This window comes from Brachionichthys hirsutus, unplaced genomic scaffold (genome assembly GCF_040956055.1).
Source record: "Brachionichthys hirsutus isolate HB-005 unplaced genomic scaffold, CSIRO-AGI_Bhir_v1 contig_796, whole genome shotgun sequence".
In the NCBI taxonomy this organism is placed as follows: Eukaryota; Metazoa; Chordata; class Actinopteri; order Lophiiformes; family Brachionichthyidae; genus Brachionichthys; species Brachionichthys hirsutus.
In genome coordinates, this window is record NW_027180331.1 from 350,090 (window position 1) to 368,695 (window position 18,606).

General features: G+C 40.2%; 1 protein-coding gene across 1 annotated transcript; it reads left to right on the forward strand.

Moving 5' to 3' along the window:
- Nucleotides 1–4,426: 4,426 nt before the first annotated feature.
- LOC137912996 (collagen alpha-1(XXI) chain-like) lies at nucleotides 4,427–18,080 on the forward strand. The gene is made up of 28 exons (XM_068757129.1): nucleotides 4,427–4,523; nucleotides 4,684–5,244; nucleotides 5,367–5,532; nucleotides 5,616–5,844; nucleotides 6,441–6,611; nucleotides 7,413–7,490; nucleotides 7,844–7,918; nucleotides 8,370–8,432; nucleotides 9,232–9,285; nucleotides 9,369–9,422; nucleotides 9,496–9,549; nucleotides 11,984–12,037; nucleotides 12,123–12,176; nucleotides 12,252–12,305; nucleotides 12,945–12,998; nucleotides 14,437–14,481; nucleotides 14,569–14,622; nucleotides 14,716–14,769; nucleotides 15,174–15,227; nucleotides 15,379–15,450; nucleotides 15,654–15,689; nucleotides 16,295–16,339; nucleotides 16,915–16,947; nucleotides 17,038–17,184; nucleotides 17,290–17,344; nucleotides 17,431–17,622; nucleotides 17,702–17,779; nucleotides 17,893–18,080. The coding sequence occupies exons 1-28, from the start codon at nucleotides 4,427–4,429 to the stop codon at nucleotides 18,078–18,080; spliced, it is 2,871 nt and encodes a 956-aa protein (XP_068613230.1).
- Nucleotides 18,081–18,606: the final 526 nt, after the last annotated feature.

Consider the following 18,606-nt stretch of genomic DNA (forward strand, 5'->3'; position numbering starts at 1 on the left):
CTGGCTGGTGCCACTTTCCAACTGGGTCAATTGGAGGGCATGAGACATGAGCTCTATCGCTATTCGAGGAGGGCCTTTTGGGCATTTGCCTGTTTCCTGATCGATGCATATATGGAAAAGAGCAATCCTGCAGCCCAGAAGAATCCCCCCCAGAGGGAGTAGAGAAACAATGATTTCTTCACAGCTCATGTGTAATGGAGAAACCCTTCCACACCTCTGCATGCGTCTGACCTCAGTGTCTTTCCTAGCTCATGGTTGTTTGTGCCATAAACTGCTGAATGTCATCCTCCACTTCCCACTGTACGCCATGCTGCCCTGGATGCTGTGGTCATCTCTGGAAGCCATTAGTAATGCATGATTATACTCTGAATTTTCTCTGTGGGCTCAACCATTTGCTCACTATTTATGTCAATGGTAAACGATCATCAGATTGTGACCAGTGGTGGATTAAAACGACCCGGCACAATTGAGCTTCAGAGTGTTGGCAAAGAATTTGTTTAGTCAAAGTTTATGCGAGCCCCAGGCATTTATTTAAAAAGCTGAAGAGTGAATGCCAGATGCTGTAAATGCTCGTTGATGTGAGTGAAAATCCAAATGTGGTACTGTGATTAGTTGAAGTGAAAGAGAGCAGAGCACTTATGCAGATTGACCCAACTGTAGATTTCATTCAGTTTGGTTAAACGGATGCAGAATGGCTGCATATTTCTAGTTTCATTTATGGCAATCAGTACAAAGTGTCCTGTAGGTTAGAGGCAGTTGCCAAACACAAATTGAGTATTTTCCTGCCTGATCCACCCGGATGTGATGAGTGTCAACAGGACGCCTCTGTTCTCGGTGTCAAGTGCAAGATATGTCTCCCTGTATTTTATAGTATTGGATCATTATTGCAGACGCATTGACATGTCAGGAGGAGCATAAAGTCTGTATTTGATTTACAATGCAAGCTTTTATTAGATTCTCATACGGCATGTATTGAAATACATGCACTGGAGTTAGATTTTCAATATTTCCCTCTAAAATGTGGTGGAATATTAAAAGAAGCCGATTTTATTGATTGGAATTTCTTATCCAAGCATGTGGCAGCAAAATAATTGTATTGGATAATATTAGATAGGGGCAGCATGGTGGTACAATTGGTGGCGCTGTTGCCTCACAGCAAGAAGGTTCTGGGTTTGATTCCTCCAGGGGCCTTTCTGTGTGGAGTATATGTTCTCCCCATGTCTGTGTGGGTTCTCTCTGGGTTCTCCAGGTCCCTCCCACCTCCAAAAACATGCAATTTAGGTGAACTGACCACTCTATATTGCACATGGGCATGTCATTGACTTTCAGGGTGTACCACACCTTGAGACTCCAGCATAACCCAGATTGCTCAAATAAGCGCCTGAAGGCAAGGTGATTTCTGATCGTCTCGTCTTCGAGAAGATAAAGGAATATTAGAATTTTGTTTTTTTGTAACTTTAAACTCTTAATGTTGTCATTAATCCCATTCAAAACAGAGAACGCACCGCTCGCACATCGTCTTCATATTCTCCATATTTTAATTTTGAGCTAAATAACGTAGTGCAGGACAGACTTCAGGGACATTTCACACATCCATGCACAGTACACAATACACTTCATACGATTGGCCTGCTTTACTTATAGCAGAGTCAATTTTCCATTCCCGATGACTTCCAGCTGTTTGTGCAGCGACAACAAACCCGCATCAGTAGCTTCTCACACCTTGTTCACTGCTGCCTGCTAGAACATGACCTGCTGTCTGTTTGAATGACGAAGAGGACTTCAGAAAGGAGTGTGCTCCAATATCATCTTAGTGCGGACCTGCGGAAGCCACCATGAACACGCACTCATTCTAAAACGTGTTGGCTGAGATGGTGGTGTGTCTCCATCCAGAAAACACCATGTTCCCCACCCTTAACAGCCCCCCCCACGCTTGAGCCAAACCTCAGCTCTTTGGAGCCTGTGTCTTGACGTTTTTCTTTTTTTCTCTCTCTCGTTTGGACAGTCAGCGATGGGCTGGATACTTCACCATTTCGTGCTCTCCTTATCTGCTCCTCTTTCCACCCGTGATGATTGAAGGTGGCTGCAGGCCAGTAAAAGCTTGGAGTTAGGGGTGGGGGGGTTGGAGAGGAAGAAGGCTAGAAACAGAACAGAGACAGTGCTGCTGGAAAGGGCAGGCTTTCATTGAGCAGAGAAACGTGCGCTTCTCCTGAAATGTTTCTGTTAACCCAGAACTTTGAACAATATTGATCAGGAATAACAGGATTCACATTGGACCAATACTGGTAACATTTTGCTCACTTTGTTACAAGTTTATTGTATTTATGAAAATGACTTTTTATATATGTATTCGTCCACAAATATATTTCTTTTTTTAATGCATGAAGATTCTTGATCACTCGTTATATTCCCGTTATGACTGGCTATATTGTATTCTATTGTGGTTGTTTTAAATCTTTAAAATGAACTTCTTGGGCTGATTTTAGAATATTTGTTTTATGTTTTGTTGTGGCATCTGCCAGGATTTGCTATTTTTCATTGTTTAATACGGTTTAAAAATTTCCCAGTATTTATTCTACGGGATCTTGAGTCTGTGCTGCCCCCAGGTACACATTGAAGACATTATGCTCAGCTATCAGTCTCTTGTTTATGCCATGCAAAAAATGAGTGGAATCATTGGAAAAAAAAAATCCTGGCCATTCTGATATGTCGTAAAGGAAGGGAAACTGTTCTTCAGATTTCTCAAATCTGTGCTGCTAACTGCACACTTTGCTGCAGCATTGCAGTCATGCCGTTAACAGAGATGTAAGAAACACATGTACCGGTAAATGAAGAATATATTCTTTGTGACTCAAGGAGAAATTTGTCTTAAAATATGATTTCACTGCAGATTAAATATGCAGTGAAATATGTATTGTGGCACACAAATGAGACCAGGTAGAATATTCCGTGTGATGAGAAGTAATTTGTTCAGCAGCTTCCTGTACATCAAATGATTGCTATGACTATGATGCTACGATATTTAACTTTACAGTATATGAAATATAGTTTTAAATGATTTATCACAAAACACAAGTTTGATTTAGACTTTTATTCAGTATATATGCACAGCTAATTACCATGATGAAACCCTGGCAGATTATGTTACATATTTGAAACTACTGTAAAAGATCACTGAGAAACCTCAGGAAATATTTTGGGTGCAGATTAACAAATGTCTGAAATCCACTCAAATTAAATGTTTAAACTCAAAGTTGTCAAATATTGTTCCTCTCGATGTATCACCATGTTCACAATAACTTATTTCATCAGTGATTCCGTGAGCATAAGAATAACTGCCATATTACTCTACTACGATGCAAAAGAAAATGTTAGTGTTCATTTGCTTTAATGAAATGCTAACACCAGCAGGGTAGCATGAAGGTAGAATGTTATCATTTGTGCATGCTAACATTTGAAGTTAAAAACACAGTTATTAGTTTCAGGGGAAATGTCAGCCCCGTGTCTGCAGGGCTGGCATAGAAACTAACTAAAAACATAGACCAGGTGTAAAAGTGTGACGGAAATAAGTTTAAAGAGGGTGTCGACAAATGTTGCGTTTAGTCCTCTCAAAATTCTCAATTTTTCTGCTCAAACTGCCAACTCACCAGAATGTAAAATAATCACTCTGCAAGAATAGCACACCAGGTGACATAACAACTGTAAGTGGTTGAGCAGCTTCTGACTGCAGCCAGTTTAAAGTACTTCATCTGGGGATGGATAGGAGCGAATTAAGATCTATTATAGCCATGAGGAGGAAAAGCATAGAAGTGAAGCTTTTCAGGCACATGAATTGTCTATGTGTGTGTGTGTGTGTGTGTGTGTATGGGGGGCGGGGGATTGGCAAATAGCAGCAGATTAAGGGAAACATTTGATAATCCCGCAGGAAACAGTGAGCAGCACTTTGAGGGCAGTTGTGACCCAGTGGTGCAGTAAGTTCTTTATTTAGTAGACTTGACAGCACCGTGTGAGGATGTTGTACCTGAGGCGTGAAAGGAAAATAGTTGCAGTCAAGCAGAATTAGAGAGAGAGCGTGCACTGCTTGAAGGATGGAGGTCTGAGCATAAATCTGTATCGGCAGAAAAGATTTAGGAATTGAATACAGTTCAAAATATACAAACATTCCCCAGTGTTACTTACATCGAGCGTCTCTAGTAGCATCAGGCCGTGTCATGTTCAAGAGTAGTGCTGCTTCTCTGCCGGTCAATATATCGTGGGTTTTATTTTGTCTTGATTGTTTGGTTACACTCGGTATGTGTCTGATGTGTACACCATACCAGCAATCAGGTATGTGAAATGTATCTGTATCTTTTCTGTTTCCCTCCAATACAAGGCATGTTTTCCCTTTCCCTGCAGGCCCACTACTGGAAACTGGCCCCACTGTGTAATGGGTAGCAAAGCAGCATCCATGCATTGTGTGCTACGATGCATGTGCCTCCTCTTTCTCCACTTGTTTACTGCAGCTCAAGATGAAGACTTGAGAAGTAATCATTTTCTCCTCCTTTATTATTTATCTTTGTTGTCTAATCATTAAAAACTGTTAAATGCAGCTGAACAAAAGTGATTTCATGTATCATAAATGGATTTCATATGCTGTAGGAATGGACTATCTTATGCTGACTGTTCGTTTCCCGTCTGCTTCAGGTTGTAGAACTGCACCGTGCGATTTAGTGTTCATTCTAGACGGCTCTTGGAGTGTTGAAGATGTCAATTTTGAGATAGTGAAGCGATGGCTTGTCAACATAGCAACAAACTTCAACATCGGACAGAAGTTCACCCAGGTTGGAGTCGTGCAGTACAGCGATGACCCCGTTTTGGAAATAGCTCTGGGGAAGTACTCCTCCAACAAAGACCTCATCAAGGCGATGGAGTCCATCGAGTACATGGGGGGAAACACAAGGACAGGGGCAGCTATCAAGTTTGCTACAGAAAAACTGTTTGGCCTCTCTGAGCGTGGCCCAGCAGGCATTTCCAGGATTGCTGTTGTCCTCACAGATGGAAAGTCTCAAGATGAGGTTTTGAAAGCAGCAGAGGCAGCAAGGAAAAAAGGAGTCATTCTGTTTGCAATTGGAGTTGGGCCAGGGACAGAAGAGGCTGAGCTGAGGGACATTGCTAACAAGCCATTTTCAACTTATGTTTTCTCTGTCGAGGACTACAAAGCCATTTCCAGGATCATACAGGTCATACGACAGAAATTATGTGAAGGTGAGTAGCTGCAGGTCAAAGTGTCATTCTACTCAAATATTATGAGGTCAAACATTCTAATTAGTTAAGACATGTCCCTGTGCTTGCCTGTTTTTACATTTCTTCGTATTTGTTGGCTGCAGAGATCGTTTGTCCAGCAAGAATCCCTACAGATTCCCGCCATGAGAAGGGTTTTGATATTCTGCTCCATCTAAATTTGGGTAAAAAAGCCAAGAAGACAAAGGGAACATTTCGTGGCATTAAAGCCTATGAAGTGACATCTCATGTCGACTTAAGTGAAGCGACACGGTAACGATCCTGCTTTTGTCTTCTCTCCGCGGTCATCATACCTGTATTCACACGTCTACCGACCTTTCATTTTGGTGACCTAGGACCCTTTTCCCTGACGGGTTGCCTCCGGCGTACGTTTTTGTGGCCACACTGAGGTATCAGGGATCAGTCGGACTTGAGGAATGGGACATATGGAGGATACAGACAAGTGATGGGGAACCTCAGATGGCAGTGACTCTAAACGGACTGGACCGCACAGTCAGGTTCACGACAACCAGCAACGCACCAGGTGGAACTCAAACGGTTTCATTTCAACAACAGACAACACGGGTAAATAAAACTATCTCTTGTTTCTAATGCCAGTTGACTTTCAGAGCATCATTCTGCACTGTGGGTAAAGAAAAATACTAACCTGATAAAGAAAGTACACGTGAACAGATTAAATAGATCAATGCAGCTGATTTGAATAATTTTCATATACTGCAGCATTAAAACAGCCTCATACAGGAAACTTACTATAGCAGGAGACTCCCAGAGGTCGTTCTGCTAAGACATCCATTTGACTGTAATTGTACTGTAATACATACTGTTGTTTGACTGTACTTGTACTGCTCTAACATTCTATCTAATAAATGTATTCATCATCATCATCATTAAAGAGTACTGACTTTGTCAGTATTTAACTTGTCTAAAAGAATGCAATCATACAGCATAATATAGATAATCAATGTGAAGTGCATTTTTCTTTTAAACAGCCACTTCATCCTTTGTAACTCTTTTCATCATTTATAAAAGTACAACTCTTACATAAAAATGTATTTAAACGAATTACAGTCATATCTGTAATGTCTACATCAGCATGGTGCCAGCAGTTACAACCCATGAATTAATGGCTGTTTACTCTCCTTTGTGTGTGGAACAATAAGCTGTTTGATGAGAACTGGCACCAGCTACGACTGCTGGTCACCGAGGAGGATGCCACTCTTTTTGTTGATGACCTGGAAATTGAATCCCATTCCTTGGAGCCGCCTGTTGGAATTTTTATAAATGGAAAAACCCAGGTTGGGAAATATGTCAGGAAGGAAACAACAGCGCCAGTAAGTTTATTAACATCAACAACCGTATTTAAATGAAGTACGTGTTGTTGCTTCTGAGAGAGTCTGGCCGGATGACAGTTTGACTAGTATTGTATTTATATTTGTATTTATATTTACATTTGTATTTAAGGACTATTTCAGCAAACAGGGAAGTGCTATAATTTTAAACATAGTATCACCAGTACTGCGTAGTAAAAGTGAGCCCTTTCTCCACAAAGCCTCATTAATATTAATTATTTGTTTCATTTGGCATGTTTTGTGCCATATATGCCTATGGGTGCATGCATTTGTAATAAATCCTAATTACACTATTGTTGTAATTTGCTCTGCTGAATTGCTGACGGCGCTGTGATTTACTCAATGACACAAATGTGTATCCTAAAAAAAAGAATCGTTCAAGCAGAAGAAAGAACTTAACGTCTTTCATCATAACGGTGGACATTAGCATGAAACGCACCTCAGTAGTGAATTATTATGGCCCTGTCGAATTGAAACCATCTATGGGCCACTCTCAGCGAAGCCTGAAATGATAGCAGAATAGTTAAGCCTTGCTGCAGAGTACTCCCACATCCTGGGGGAGGTCAAGCAGCAGGTAGCCTGCTCAAGGCTTAATGAGGGCATGCTGTTTCCGTGAACAGTCGAACCATTTTGATCCACTGGGGGGGGGAGCACTGATAAAACTGGAGGAATTGCGGCTGCACAATTACCCCTGTGTTTACAATTAGTACTTTTCATAGCTTGTTTGGAATCTTCAACAGTTAGCTGATGCATTTTAAACAAAGCTTTCTCTTACATTTTCAGTTTGAAATACAGAAGCTTCGCATTTACTGCGACCCAGAGCAGAACAACCGAGAGTCTGCTTGTGAAATACCAGGAGTCGTGAGTATGCCAGTCTGCGCATTTTTCTTTCTGTCCAAAAGCCATAAAGAGAACTTCTTCGCACCTACTTCTCACCTTATCCGGCTCCATCTGTTTCTGTTCTCACATGCACAGTTTGATCATGCGTTAACCCTTCCACTCTGTGCTGCTGTATATTCATATGCTCAAAATTAAGTCACTATTTACGCCATCATTAGTTGAGTCAATGACCAGCTTAGAGCATTTTGCTTTTACCATAGTTTTTTTTTTATTATCTGCTGGCTCTACATTTGTGTGTGGAACTTTGTTTTGAATTAAAAATTAAATACACGTTTTGGACAAGTCGTTTTGAGGTTATTTTTTGTTCATTTCAGTGCTCCAACAGTCCTGATTACACTGATGTGACTCCAGAACCTTGTGTTTGTCCTCCTGGACTTCCAGGAGTAAAGGTCAGTTATGTACAATAAAATCTTTAAAATATTTTTGCTTTGTCCCCTGTCTCGTGTGCGTGTATTCCTTTTCATGGCCAGCAGCAAACATGGAAAACTATCCGACAAGCACACACTAAGCTTTGAGATCTGCTTTTGGTTTGGCTATAACTCAACCTTGTCCAGCTCCCAGTCTTTATAATTTACAGTGTCAAGATTATACTATAGAACAGATCCATCATACTGGGGCCATCACTGGCTTGCAGATGATCATTATTGGCCCACAAAGTGCTCAAGAGCATCTTATCGTAAACGTAAACAAACACAGCATGAACTGAAGATAAAGTAAACCAGTCCACACATGAGAATATATATTGTTAATAGATTTATAATTAATTAATTCACAAGGAGTAGCACAACTTCCAAAATGCACAAACAACCTATTTAAAATACTTAATTCCACTTTTCTCAGGGAGAACAAGGAAACCCTGGCAAAGCTGGCTGGCCCGGAGCTGTTGGTGCTGATGGTAAGCCTGTGAGTACTACATAGTTTAATATACAAATATCAGTGGTGAGCCAGAGCTAGCAAACTGCATCTGTAGTGACCTGCACGGGCAAAAAATATAGTTGTGTTGATTTAATAGCTGTTGTGTCAACCCACAATGGCTGAAAGAAGGAGAAGAAATGGATGCACATTTGTTTTCAAAACCATTGTCAAGACTTGTCCAATCATTTTTAGGAAAATTGGTCAGAAAGCTCTACACCCCCAGAAATTTTGGGAATACCCGAAAGATTACCCACAAGCAGCCTTCTCCAGCATAACACAGAGCCACGGAACACTTTTTGATCTGTATCCACTAAGAACATAAATGACTGTACTGGATGCCATGGGTGATTTTGCAGGAACATTTCCCATTGATCTTCTTGACTTCCTTCAGCAGAAAAATCTAAGCGAGCGCATGGGACCCCTGTCCCCCTATTGTTCTAAATAATATTGCAATTTTATGAGGTTATTGGCTGAAGGTCTGGATGTGAAATGCAAGGCCCGCCACTGACAAATATAACATACAATTATAAATGTCACATGGCCTCCAAAATGCTTGTTAATTTGGTGTGTTCAGGATTGCTTCAGAATGATAACAGTGGTAAACACACTCTTTTTTTCCAGTGGATAAATTACAAAAAAACTTCGACTTAAAGAAACATTGATTTTGTGTCTCTAAAAGTGTGTACTGCAGGCTGGTCAAAACCCTCATTTAAAAATCCCTGCAGCCCAAATTCACCCAAATGACATGCTCACTGTGAGCATGGTTCTTGTCTTTTTAAATCTGCAGGGTATCCCTGGCATTAGAGGACATCCGGGGGTCCCAGCACCACCTGGAGTCGAGGTAAATGTCGCCTAGTTTTCCTGTGCATTGAAATGACAAACAGCAGAAAATGAAAAGCTGGTTTCCTTGGGTGATCCTTTCAGGGGCCTCGTGGACCTGTTGGGTACAAAGGCGAGCAAGGAAGGCCTGGGGTTCCGGTAGGAAGCTGTAGTAACATCCATTGATGTTCATTTCTGATCACTGCTTGTGTAATATGTCTGTTTCTCTCAGGGTGACAGGGGCATGACTGGATTACTGGGATTACCTGGGCAACCAGGAGAGAAGGTGGTGATGTTTTTTTTTTCTTTTTTTATTCAAGCGTGGTAACTGCATTTTTGTTTCATATTATTGCATCCAGATGTTATATAATATTATTTATTGAAAATATAATCTGAGCATGGATAGTGGGCAAAATTACTGGACCCCCTGCTTGACCACAGCTACGGGGATTTATGTAGAAGAAACAAGAAAGCGTTAAAAGCACACATTGAATTGTAAAGGTAAATCTTTATGAGAACAAACGTAGAATTAACAGGAAATCCCTGTTAAACACATCATCTGGACCTGTTTGGGCATCGCTGCATCAGTCACTGTAGAAACCATGTGTTATGAACATAAAGCCAGATCCCCCAGGAAAGTATATAGTATGTAGTGAGGGACCAGAGTACAGAGAATAAAGGCTACCAAAGATTCCTTGGATATGTTCATATTTTCTTTCTATTGTTCTGTCCTTTTCTGAAAAAGTTCACTTCACAAAAGAGGCAGACTTGCATCTTTGTTTCCTTTAAAATTAAGATAAACACAAACACAAATATAAAGACCCAAAATCTCCAGAAAATGCATTGACCAGAGTGAGTTTGGTCCCACATGCTAAAAGTCATACATGTGCTAATGCTGCATTCAATGGCACCGTAAGAATGAGAACAAGAATCTCTAACCTCTGGAAAATAGGATTCATGACCTTGAAAGCAAGATGATGTCAACATAAAAAAGTTTTTCAAGGATTTACAAGGAACATTTAAATAATTTAATGCAACCAGCAGCCATGGCTGTGCGAGATGAAATATGTTTCCGGTGAGTGCAGTTCAACTGAAGTTTTTCCACAAAGAGAGAAATGATCCTTTGAGAACTGAAAGTTTATTATCATTGTCTTTTATTGTGCACGCCAACCTGGATCTGTGTAGCTGAGCACCCCCCCCCCCCCCCCCCCATCTCTACGGGTTTAACCCAAATGTTTGCTCAGGTCACTTTAACACATGTGACCAACATTTGCATTTGGTGTCATTTTGAGGAATAGTGAGGTGACGCATCCTTTCGAGGTTGCATCACCTCAGTTGCATCATTTCACCTTGTAATTTGTGCGGCCCCCGGGCATCCTCACCAGCTGGCCAATATGACAAATAGATGTCTCAGCCATATGCAGACAGGCATGCACACAAAGTGAATCATCCTGGGCCATTTATCCCATCATTACATTTTCATTCTTGATAATAATTTTTAATAATAATTTTTTATCAGTGAGGCATCTGAGGAATCATGAACACTGAGATGAGAGCGATTTTACATCCTTTTTCATTTGTAATCAAAGATAACGGCCAAAACCTGCATATAAAACAGAAAGTTCATGAAAACATTGCTCAAACAGGTTTTAAAAATGGGGTAAAATATTTACAATGCTGCATAAAATATAGTCTCACCTTTCAAATGAAACTATTACTACTGAGCCATGTTAAACCACCACATCTGTTCAAAAATCAAAATGAGAAACAGCAATAAATGTACAAAGCATATGATTTTATGCATTTTAAGAGCAAGTAAATATTGACCTGACCATTGCTGAAGCAAACTGATAGGATCACCAGGAATATTACAACTCATTTGGAGCTAAATAAATATGAAAACCGAAATGTCACCCTGCGGGTGGTAAAAGTGGAAAAGTCAGAAGATCACAGCTAAAAAAATATGTACAAAACAGTAACCTCCGATGCATTCGTCACCTCCTTAATCCAAACTGACAATTTCAAATTGTAATGGCTGGGATCTGCATCTCATTCAGAGTAAGATTTTCTTTGGTTATAAACGCAAATATAAAATTGAAATGGGTATATTCTCATTTTCCTGGCTTGGACATAGAGAATGAAAGCACGTGTGATAATTTAAGTCAAAAGTGCTTAATTCAAGGACACAAAAGCTGTTTTCACAATTTGTGATACTTAGTCACGTTCACCAAAATCATTAATCGGCTTAGAATTTAGTATTTTTTATTTTTATTTTACTATTATCTCCAACACCAAGATGTTGGAACACTGTAAAACAATGTTTTATATTATAGGCTTACCGGTACATTCTTATTCTAAACTGCATTCTGTTTTTTGTCTATACAGCTCCCTGCAGTTTATTGATAAACCCACAGCCCACCTTTTTGAATGAAAACCTCTTTATCTTCCCAGTGAAAACACCTAAAATGAGCAAACGCACCAGACATTGCTCACACACACCATCTATACGAGCAGCCGCCCATATTTTGTCATGACTGCCATTTTGAGTTAGCTTTATTGGATATAGCTTTAGTGCCAAGGTGGCAGCACATGAGGACAAAAATCCTGAAACCTCAACTTGGGGTAGGATTTTCACCACAACAAATAGTTTAGATGAGCCAAGCCGTCTTCAAGTGTTAAAGTCCTAAAGATATATATTTTTTTACTTTTCATTTTGTCAGGGCTCAACGGGATCCCCAGGAATTGTGGGCTTACCAGGAACAACTGGTAAAGTGGTAAGACTGCTGCTCCACACAACTTCATAATCATTCAGTTGGTTGCAGCTGGAACATCCTCCATGGAGTGGTGTGATTTTTCCAGGGACACAAAGGAAGCATGGGACCTGCTGGGCCACCAGGTTATCCAGGAGAATCTGTATGTATGAAACAGTTCAGAATCAGTCAAGAGAGCATGTTTACAGTGTGTGGCATCATTTTTCGCTAATTCCAGGGCCTTCCTAGCAGAGATGGAAAAGATGGATTACCAGGGAGACCAGGTCTAAAGGTCTGTTTCTCTTGACATCACAGAGCAGTGTAATCCAAAACTCATTCAGGATTAGGAGAATAATAGCCTGAGGACTGAGGTTGGTTAAACGTGCACGTTATCAATGGAAATCAGGGTTCCCAAAAGCAATCAAGTAAATGTGGTGGTGTCCCACAGTCACCAAACCTCATTTCAATCTAGAAAATCAAAGTTTTAATAGCATCGTTTATCTTCTAAATCCAGCATGATAAAATAGATAAACTATTTTGATGATAAAATGAGCTCTTCCTTTGATAATTGTTTCAGTACATTTTCAAGCAGAAAAAAATACTTTTTTTTTTATTGCTGTTAAGGCCTCTTCAATCTAAGTAATATTATTTTCTTTTATTATTCTATTATAGTAAATGAGTCTTTGGGGTGACTCAATGGTGTAATAAATAGAATTATTCATAAATGGATGGAAGAGCCTTTTGGGTTTTGGGCTGTGGACATTTTGAATTAACATTAAAAATAATAATTTGCAAGAATTAGCTACCTGATTAATGTTGAGAATAATCATCAGATTATTTTACATTCAAAACATCTGTGTTTCAGCCTATAATTAATGAGTGAATACCAACACAGCTGTAAATGCGTTTTTTGTTTTTCCAACATATTAAGGGAGACGCTGGGGCCGGAGGTGTTCCAGGTGTCGATGGAAGGGAAGGCCAGCCTGTGAGTCATAAAAGCCGTCACGGCTCACTGCACATAATTGCTATTTGTAGGCTGTTTGAGCCGCTGCTCTTTTCTTACATCTTTACATTTAATCCCAGAATTTGAGGATTTCATGTACATTTAGTTTGAATGAAATATCAAATATGCTATCAGACTAATAATACATTGGATTTCTGTGTATTAACATGCAGTTAGCGGTGCAATGAGTCAGTCGCACAACAAGGATTGTAAGCCATGTTTCCACCAGAACAGGAATGAAGGAAGGAATGAATGAATGAATGCCTTCATTTTTTTTCATTTTATGACTCCAGCAATAACAACGCTGTTAAACATTTATAGGTGCATCATGTATGGCATGCCGTTCAGGAACTTATTATATATATATATCAAAAGTGCTGGAATATATGGACCGAACTATGAAAAGTCTGAGAATATGGACCGAACTCTGGAATATATATACGAAAAGTCTGAGAATATGGACCGAACTCTGGAATATATATTTTGATATATATATTCAGACATTTTCATAAATATATTCAGACATTTTCATATATATATTCAGACATTTTCATAAATATATTCAGACATTTTCATAAATATATTCAGACATTTTCATATATATATTCAGACATTTTCATAAATATATTCAGACTTTTTTCGGTGCACGGGAATATATATTTGAAAGCCGCGGTGTAGCGGTTAGGGCTCCGCACTCACACCCCTGTCGCCCCTGTTCGATTCCCGGTCGGGCAAACTAGTTTATGACTTTCAACGGAAACAAATCCACGGGCGCTTTTTTGAAATCCTCCACTTCGACAGGATATTTGTACTGTAAGACATGCTGCTGTCTGACTGTACGTGTACTCTAACATTCTATCTAATAAATACATTCTATCTAATAAATATATTCATCATCATCACGGCGCAGCTGCGATCTTGCGTCATCACTGAGCGAGTCATAGTTCGGTCCATATTCTCAGACTTTTCGTATATATATTCCAGAGTTCGGTCCATATTCTCAGACTTTTCATAGTTCGGTCCATATTCTCAGACTTTTCATAGTTCGGTCCATATATTCCAGCACTTTTGATATATATATATAATAAGTTCCTGAACGGCATGCCATAATCATGTCTTTTTAATTTGTGCTGTTATTGGGCAGCATTATTACTGACGCAATGAAGCAATTAGTTCACTGTGAGAGGAAGTTAACTGGGACCTGTTTTTGCAATCACTTTGCAAATACTGCATTTGAAAATGTGGTTTTATTAAAATTGCCACTTCTATTAAATATTGCAAAACTCCTATATACCATGCTAGTGAATACTAGTTCTTATATTCAGGATTGGATTAACAAGTACACGTTTTTTTTTATCCTGTTTGGCATTATTAGATGTACTGATCTGCTTCATTTTCTAATCAATGTCCTCCCTTTTAGGGAATGCCTGGACTACCAGGAATTACTGGCCTAATTGGACACAAGGTGAGCTGAAGCTCAGACAACACCTTCCCGATGTAAATGCAAACTAAAGGGATCGGCTGCTGTGCGTCATTCTTCTCATTTATTAAGGGTGAAGCTGGTTTACCAGGATTTAAGGGCGTCAAAGGATCGACTGGATCACCAGTGAGTTCACAGCTGTTGGAATATTGGTGCATGCTGCCTCGTGGTAACACTGAGCCTTAAGAGACACAAAAGCAATTCCTTCATCTCATGTAGGGCGACTTCGGCTTACCTGGAACACCTGGTTCAAAAGGACACATTGGACCAAAGGTAATATTTTGTCCCTGTTAGGCAATCCCTTTTTTTAGCATTTAGTATAAATGATGATCTCTTAGCCACAATGATGGTGATACATTAAGCCTGGATTTTGCAATACTGTTTGGTCAGAGAAATATTAATGATGTTAGTAGCCTGGATTGGACACTATCTCCTATCACTTTTCATTCCCAGATCTGCCTTCAACAAGCCAGTGTGTATTGGTACTGGGAATGGCTAAAAACTAGATTAGGGAGGATGCTTTGATTTTTTTTTTCTGCATCTGTAGAGTCTTGCTTAACTAGTAAAGAAAGCACAATAAAACACTCAGCTTTAATGCACCCAATCCTCTTTAAAATGTTCCAGCCAGTGATACGATGTGGTCAGGATGTTGTTTCAAGTTTTATTTCTCTATCAAGGGGAATAGAGGAGAAGCTGGAAGTCCAGGTATACAAGGAACGCCGGGCTCTGAGGTGCGTTCCCATTTAAATAATCGAGACAGAAGGGTTTCTACGCTGTACTATATTTAAATGTAAAGCATTTTGGAGGTTTTAATTCCAGTAGTATTTAAATAAAGAGCATTCTAATAGATAATTATTGAAGTTAAACTGCATTTTATTAAAGGGGAGACCAGGGGAACCTGGACATCTAGGTCACCCAGGACACCCAGGCATGCCAGGCCTGAAGGGCAACAAGGTATATCTACACGTGTAGTTAAACCGCCACGACTCTCCCCTCCTCCAACTCCAAACCTTTATCATTGTATCACTTATATAAGTATATGTTGTTGTTCTTTAGTGGTTTAGAATAAATATATCAATAAATAATAGCAATGTATTTTGACATTGAGTTTGTCCCATGAGTAAAAAATATTTAGAATCCATTTTTTATTTCTTAAGGGACAAAGTGGACATCCAGGTGAAAGAGGAGAGAAGGTGAGATTTGAGATGATGTCATTGGTCCTTAATCACACAACTTGATCTCTGAGTGATTGTTTTGATCCATGTAATGCTAAAATCAAATAATAACTTAATTTTAGAGGTAAAAGGCAAATAATCAGTAGGAAATAAACTCAATACTACTACTACTACTAATAATAATAATAATTATCCATTTTAGGTGTCTAATTAACACAGATTTTTATCTAAAGCATAGTTCTGTTTGACAATATGCCAGTGTGGCACATTACCGGTAATTGCTGTCTATGAGCTCTACATTTGTATAAATATAAATTTTGAATTTCATGTGTCATTTACGCTTTGTCTTTTGACATCTTAACATTCAACTGATTTCTGCAATAATTTAACATGAATCTGTTTTATGCTCATTTTCATGCTACATCATGAAATACAATCACATTATCAAAAGGCCGTTAATGTGATGCAACTAAAATGTTTTACGAAACAAGAACACTCCTTCTAATGTGACGTAATCGCCACGTCTGGAATGGATGTTTTACCCTGTAGTCCTGATTTCATTACTAGATGTTCCACAAGCAGAGTATGAGTCCATAACTTGAAACAAATTATTTTCTCACCAGGGAATGGCAGGTGAAAAAGGAGCGCTTGGTCTACCTGGCAAAGCTGTGAGTTTCCATGACGAGCATATAATGATGAAGATCGTGCTGGGGCGATATGGTGGGTAGCGCTGTTGCCTCACTGCAAGAAGGTTCCGGGTTCGAGTCCTTTTCATCAACTCTGATTCAGTTTTACTTTTCATGGTTTGTGTATAAAGATAGCAAGAACAATTTAGAACCTTTTGGTGATGATCCAGATCACAATGTGGACGGTGTAAATCCAATTAGGAGGGGAATGAGCTGCTCGGCGGAGGTCTGTGCCCTCTGAGTGCTTTTCTAGTTTAACCTATGATGACATATCCACCTGTAATCCTGTAAAACGTGACGCTGTTTGGCCAGCAGGTGGTGCTCCATCATCTTGATGCACACTCAGTGGTCATGAGTCTGCCTTCAGTACTTTTCCACATTAAACCCTAATATGTCCTAGATTTATTTTGTTCTCTGAGCATATCACGGTGCATTATAGTTCTCAAAAATATTTGTTCTATTATCATAAAATCACACATTTAAAGGTTGTGCAGATTGTTGGAGGTGTTGTCTCAGTACTTTTCAGTATAATGACTTATCCTGTCCTTCACTGGCAGGGCTCCACTGGTTCAATGGGACTAAAGGGAGAGGTATGTTCAGCTAAATGCATTAATCATTCCACCTCCAGACAGCCTGAAATAGTGTGTGTACCGCTAACACTGGGGTGATCTTTTTGCCAGACAGGGTCAACAGGGGAACAGGGACAGAGAGGTCAAGAAGGTCAAGCGGGACGTCCTGGACAGTCGGGTCAGTTCGGCCCACCTGGCCCCCGCGGGTTGACTGGGGACACGGGCCTGCCTGGCCCAGCTGGACCTGAAGGAAGATCTGTAAGCTTCTTTTTTTTTTACTTTACTGTTACAAGTATTTTATTTGTGACGTTGTGTCTGACACACTGGAGTCCACAGTCACTGAATATCGTCCATCACATCCAGGCGAGTGAAGTATCAGACAATCACATTCGGCAAATCTGCAGGGATATTCTTCAGTGTGAGTATCATTATGGGCTGCCTGACAATATGATTCTACGAGTTTTCATCTCACATCTGAAATACTTTCATTTTCAATCACCCCAGCTGAGCTGCCTTTATTGTTGCTTGGCAACCAGCAGAGCAGCTGTACCAGATGTCAAAACCGGCCTGGATCTCCTGGTCTTCCGGGCCCAATGGGGCCCCAGGGACTCATGGGTCGCCCTGGAATTAGTGGCCCGAGGGGACAGCCGGGTCATCCCGGTCGCCCTGGTCGTCTTGGAGTTAACGGGCCTAAAGGTAAGAGCAACTCCGGATTATAAAATACATTATTAAAGATGTTTTCAGGACACCTAAAAAAGCACACTTGTGTTTGTAGGAGAACCAGGTTCCAATGGTGACAAGGGGTTCCCGGGTCCGACCACCATCGGAGAACAAGGACCACCTGGGCCTCCAGGTAAAAATGTGAAATCATTCACGTCTTATCAAAAACATGTGCAAACTCATACTATTTCCTTCTATACATAGTTACACTGAGCTGAAAATGGCTTAGTATTTGTATCGCCACAGGTCCAATGGGTCCCCGGGGGTACAGTGAACCAGGCCCTCCAGGCAAGCCTGGGCCCCCTGGTTTAGATGGAGCAGAGGGGAGAAGTGGTAACCCTGGCATCCCTGGACGGCCTGGAGTGTGTGATCCATCCCTGTGCTACGGTAGCATGATGAGGCAGGATCCGTACAGTAAAGGGCCAAACTATTGACACAATAGGCAGGCTCCAGTCCGGAGCTGATGAGGAACAAACATGCATTCTCAGGAAGATCTCATCTTTACAGCTTCTCTCTGTCGGGAAACACAGATTATGTGATCAGCACAACTACATTCCATCAAAGAGAATTAATAACTGGCTGTTCTCGTCTGAACAATTCAAACCCACATTTCTTGACCTCTGGTCGGTGTGGATGATGCATTTCCCCATATTGCCCCCTGATGTTGCTGCATTGCATGCCATTCTATACATTTTGACTGCATTTTAATTGAGTGCTATACACTCACTTAAATAGAAATTATAATTATTTTTTAAGTGAATGATTTCACCAGGCATGAGGTTTGAAAGTGACCTATTTCAGCAAGACAGTGAGTTGGATTTCCTGTGGCTGATGAAAGGCGGGTTCCTAAAACCCTCAGTTTGACTGTCAGCCACTTATAAAATGCTTTTGAACCGGTCAATCATATGTATCTTCCAGGTTAATATAATACTTTACCCCTATTACAATACGAATTCAATC

What these genes read in the sequence shown, in the direction of transcription:
- LOC137912996 (XM_068757129.1), top strand. Translation starts at nt 4,427, where the DNA reads ATGGGTAGCAAAGCAGCATCCATGCATTGTGTGCTACGATGCATGTGC. An exon ending in CAGGGAGACCAGGTCTAAAG is followed by an intron (nt 12,306 to 12,944) that starts GTCTGTTTCTCT and finishes CAACATATTAAG; the next exon opens with GGAGACGCTGGGGCCGGAGG. An exon ending in AGGACCACCTGGGCCTCCAG is followed by an intron (nt 17,780 to 17,892) that starts GTAAAAATGTGA and finishes GTATCGCCACAG; the next exon opens with GTCCAATGGGTCCCCGGGGG.